The sequence below is a fragment of the Mesitornis unicolor genome, unplaced genomic scaffold (assembly GCF_000695765.1).
Source record: "Mesitornis unicolor isolate BGI_N332 unplaced genomic scaffold, ASM69576v1 scaffold7201, whole genome shotgun sequence".
NCBI lineage: Eukaryota > Metazoa > Chordata > Aves > Mesitornithiformes > Mesitornithidae > Mesitornis > Mesitornis unicolor.
Window position 1 is genome coordinate 76,267 of NW_010164395.1, and position 4,862 is coordinate 81,128.

General features: G+C 37.3%; 1 protein-coding gene across 1 annotated transcript in view; it reads right to left on the bottom strand.

Moving 5' to 3' along the window:
- The window catches only part of METTL15 (methyltransferase like 15), an 11,514-nt gene extending 11,061 nt beyond the window's left edge, over positions 1-453 (bottom strand). The window contains exon 1 of the mRNA XM_010194300.1: positions 393-453. Within this exon, the coding sequence (XP_010192602.1) occupies positions 393-453 (61 nt within the window). The remainder of the gene's footprint in view (positions 1-392) is intronic.
- Between the last annotated feature and the right edge of the window lie 4,409 nt (positions 454-4,862).

Sequence of the window (4,862 nt, forward strand, 5' to 3'; positions counted from 1 at the left end):
GCAGGAATGAGATAGTACCACTCACTTGTCTCAGAAGCAACAGGGTTATTCCCAAAGTAATAGTTTAAGTACTTCTCATGTCAGCATTGAAAACTGGTCCAAATCTACTCATCAGCAGCTACTTAAGCTTCTTTAACTCTTTACTCCCTTCCTGCTTGACCTCAAAGAAAACTTGGAAACTTGACTAAAATTTCATTTTTTGATACACAGGAATTCAAAGGGACACCTTCCACAAAAAGGAATGCCTTGACCACAGGCAGGGTACCTGCTGTGCTGAGCAGGGCTCTCAGTCAAGTGAGGCCCAAGTGTGGAAAAGAACAAACAGTTCTTGGACCTAGAGGAGAAGCAGATGAGACTGAATGTGACTGCACAGCCTCGTGGTTAATACTTACCTGCCAGGAAAAAAATCCTAAGTTCCTGCCATGGGCCAAACACCTTTCTTTTTAGCGGCATTTGCTGTTTCAAAAATAATTGGGGAAATGAGGCACACTGGATTATTATCAGGTAAAATACTTCAGTGTAGTTTCAATTCAGGCACCTAATCACTGGGGAGAGTAGAGTTTTACACACATTTTTGTGCTTAGCATTACTCTTTCCTAGATTTAAGGTAGTTCTAGCTCAATATTCCTATAGTGGCAAGGGAGAAGACAACACACCTCTGAGGTGCCCAATGCTTTCTTGGGCATCTAAACGTGGACTTATGATTCTCGCTTACATATAAGGTGAATTACAACTAAATAATTTTGCCTATCTCAAAATCTCAATGAATTTCACAGATCTAAAAAGATTAACCAATGTGTTACTAGTTTTTTAAGCAGTACCTGCAAAACAAAATATATTTCTGCCCCTAACAAGAAGCCACTGCCTCCACATCTAAGTTTTTATTACTTTGGGTAATTGCTCCTCAACCCCACTGACCAGCACTCAAATTATTACAAAGTCCACTAGGTTAACTCATATAATTTTGTGAAAGTTACATGGGTGGCAGTGAATGGCTGGAGAGAGCAACTCCTATAACTGTTTCAGCTACAAAAAGACAGCTGCTATTGACACTTCAGTATTACAGTAATGTTGAAAGGAAAGCTTTTTCAAAATACCAGCTTAAGTCTAATCCTTCTTTCAGGTCAGTTCAACATCAAGACAACTGGCACAATGACACAATTTAGTCAACTCCCATGGCTACAGTTTTAAAATGGAACCTTTCTGCACCCACCCAATGGGAGTCAGAAAATATTATCAAGATTAGAAACAAAAAAAAATAAAGACAGAAAAAGCTCCATTAAAAAGAAGCAGCTATGAACATAACCATAAGGAAGAACACTTAGCTACACATTGGTATCCTCATTAAAGCATAACGAACCAACCTATTTGACATAGCACAAAAACCAGGAAATAACCTTGAATGAACAGGTTTCATGAGGGATATCATGATCACTCATACACATTTTTTAATTGATAACTGTCCAGCACATAATTAAATACAACTATTCAGCTTAATGAGAACTGACAGCTCCTGAAAAGTACAACAATCCACTTAAAGTATTTAAACCAGTTTAAGCTATATAGTTATAACTTTGAGATCGTGTTTCCTCTCAATATAACAAGAGGAATTTTCTTGAAAATCTGTACCGCTTTGTCCAACTGGGCAGTGTTTCTAACTTTACAACTTGTGCAAAGTATGTATGCAGGAGATGAAAATAAGTGAGATGTGGAAAAAATTATAAAATGCCATTGTCTAGTTCCTCCAGCAGACAGTAATCTGTGTCAGCACCTATGAACTAGCGCTGTACTGCGCTAGCAACCAATCTGAAAAATTATACTGAACTGTGTCTATAACTCACTATAAATCTGACTATGTTTCTTTAAACAAGTCATAAGCATGAGGATGGCTAGGACATTTGGGACAGTGGCCTTTGATTTGTGGTCTGCCAACCCTTTGCGACTAGGAAAAGGTAATTAAAAAAGAAGTATATTTGAAGTAAGAGGAAATTTAGGTTTTGGTAAAGAGATACTTCAGCTGGAAAATGGTTTGGAGTTTGCAAATAAAAAAAGATTGAAAAGGAATTAGATTGACATTTTGATGTCGTCTTTCAGCTGTGCGAAATTATAGCTTCTGTATATAACCTGTTTGTTATACACTGCATTTTGTGCACCAATAGTGGATATAAGTGTCTTCGTGAATATAAATCTTTACTAAAACCAGATGCCTTTCATGAGATTATAATGACTACTAAAATGTTCAGGCCAGTTCTCTGAATTTCTGTTTCTTTGTGGATTAGAAGAAAAAACAATTTTATGCATCTTGAGTATCTCATACATTTCAATTAATCAAACCAAGTACACAGCTATGAAAGATTTATTACCTTATGGAAGGAAATAGAAATCTAACCTCTTTTTTCGATAGGATAGTAACAATGATGTTAGTGATGACAAGGACTAATCTATTAGATTATGAGCATGACACATTTATTTAAAGAAAAATATTTTATCAAGCATTCAGAATAATTTATTAGAACATAATAAAACTCTTCCCTTGTCTACTATTCTTTATGGCTAAGTCCAAATAGTATCTGCCTCTCACACACATGATTTTCTCCAAAATTGCCTAATTTAGCCTCAACTCCTTCTGCCTTCAGATTTTTGTTTACAACGTCTGTAATTCCAGTTCCGAGAATAACCTCAAACAAATAATAAAAAATTTTGTACCCTATGCTAAAAGTGATTGTTGTTTTTTTTTCCTTACGGTCACATGCCTTTTGCTCTCCCTGGGTATGCAAACATTTTCTTCACTTTCTTTTTCAGTGTTCCAGTGTTTTCTCTCAGCATTAGTGGATTTATGTTCCATGACTATACTTACCTACTGTGAGAATCTCTCTATTACTCTGCCTTAATTGTATTGCAAAAATAGTGCAGAGTGAAAAAAGCAGGACAGGCAAAACAGGGAACATCCCTAAATATCAAATAAAACAGCAAAGCTGTTCACATAAACCTGAGAAGAGAAAGCATATAAAAACATTACAGACCAAGACCAAATGGGGGTTTTGGGCAGGTCTTGGGGATACCATCAAAAGATGTTAAGACTACAAAGGTTCACACAGAGAGTATTTTCATCATTTTAGGTGATCTTTGAAGGTTACAATCTAACTAAATCCAATTGTCTTGCTTGAAAGAAAATAAACTTAGAGCTTGAACAGCACTTCAGATATTCAGAAATTTTAAAAACATGAAACAACTGTGAAGAGCTTTCAGGCCCTCTCTTATAAATGAAGAAGTAAGATTTGAAGGGTTTGATACTGAATGACTTGAAGATACCTATGTAGAAAGCTAATACAATTTCAGAGACTATGGTCTGAGGATGTAAAAAGCAGACAATACCTGTCATATGTTTAGCTCTCATTTGGCTTGTGTGCATGGTAATTTTTGATAAATTTCCAACTACACTCAAGTGACCTCTAACTTCTCAAAATAATCATCATGCTCACTCTCTCTTTATTAATTCTGACATTCTCCAAGAGAAAAGTATTCAAGATTTTAAAAGAACACTGGGGGCACAGACAATCTAGACAATTTTAAAAATAATAAAAAGTTATTTGAGCTGCTACATATGTTGTTGAAGCCTTAAAGATTTTATTGTGCAACAACCTCAAGTGCTTGCAGAATTCTTGTACTGTTTGCTACAGTCAGAAACTAACGCAGAACCTTGGGTTCATGACCCTCTCTTCAGGTCACAGCACAGTATTTTACTATATTATACCATGACATATAGCATAGTAATTCTGACGGATGGCACGGGATCCACATTTCCCAGTTTTATGAAAGAGCAGAATGAGAAAGAGTTTGAAATCTTCTCATGTACTTCAGGCTCTTCTGCTTTCATTTAACTTCTGGCATTCCACAATGCTTTATAAAAATACTTCTTTTTTTTTTCCTTTTACTCAGCTGAGAAGGATGTGCACTGGAAAAAAGGCATGAACACGGCTTGTACAAAATAAGCAGAGAAAATCTTTTCCCTTATCTCGTTTCTCTCCGTTGTCAGAGAGGTTGCTGTGACATCAATCATTCAAGTAATTTCACAGAAAAGTATGATTACGCTTTCATAGTGCTTCAGTATTTTTGTGTGTATATAACAATACTTGCTCTTGATCTTTCACCACCGCTCCCCGTACAAATTCTATGTATGAATACATAGAAAGTCAGGAAGCGGTGATCCCTTGTCAACAGTGAAAACTACCTTCTAGTCCACCCAGAATAAATGGTTTCTTTGAGAGAACTGGAAAAAAAAAATCAGCTAACTCCTGCCAATGCACATCAAATAAGGAACCAATCTGGTGCCTTGATTCAGTAACTACGCCAAGAGGGCCAACAGGGTGCCAATTAGCACTAGCTGTAGTGAGGATACTGGTACAGACTCTGTTTCATGTCATTGCCTCACTTCACCTAGGTCACTCAGCAGCTGTCAGATAGCTGCAACTTTCATGGCTGCCCTGCACCAGGCACACCTAGAAGCAAACCACAAAGTATTCCAGTTGTAAATCCCTGGAACTTTCAGCATATTACCTGGAAACTGTTGTGAGCCTGGCTTAACAGAGAGCTCTGGCTCGAGCTCAGGAAAAAGAGAGTTTATAATCTATGAAAGAAGGGGCAGGCATCACAGGAGGAGTACAGGGCTATCGTGAGGCTGCACAGGGAGAAAATTAGAAGGGCCAAAGCGCAGCTGGAACTTAATCTAGCTAGTGCTGTTAAAGACAATAAAAAGGGTTTCTATAAATATACTGGCAACAAAAGGAGAACTAAGGAGAGTCTTCCCCCTCTTGTAGATGTGGGGGGAATTATAGTGACTGGGGATGAGGAAAAGGCTGAGG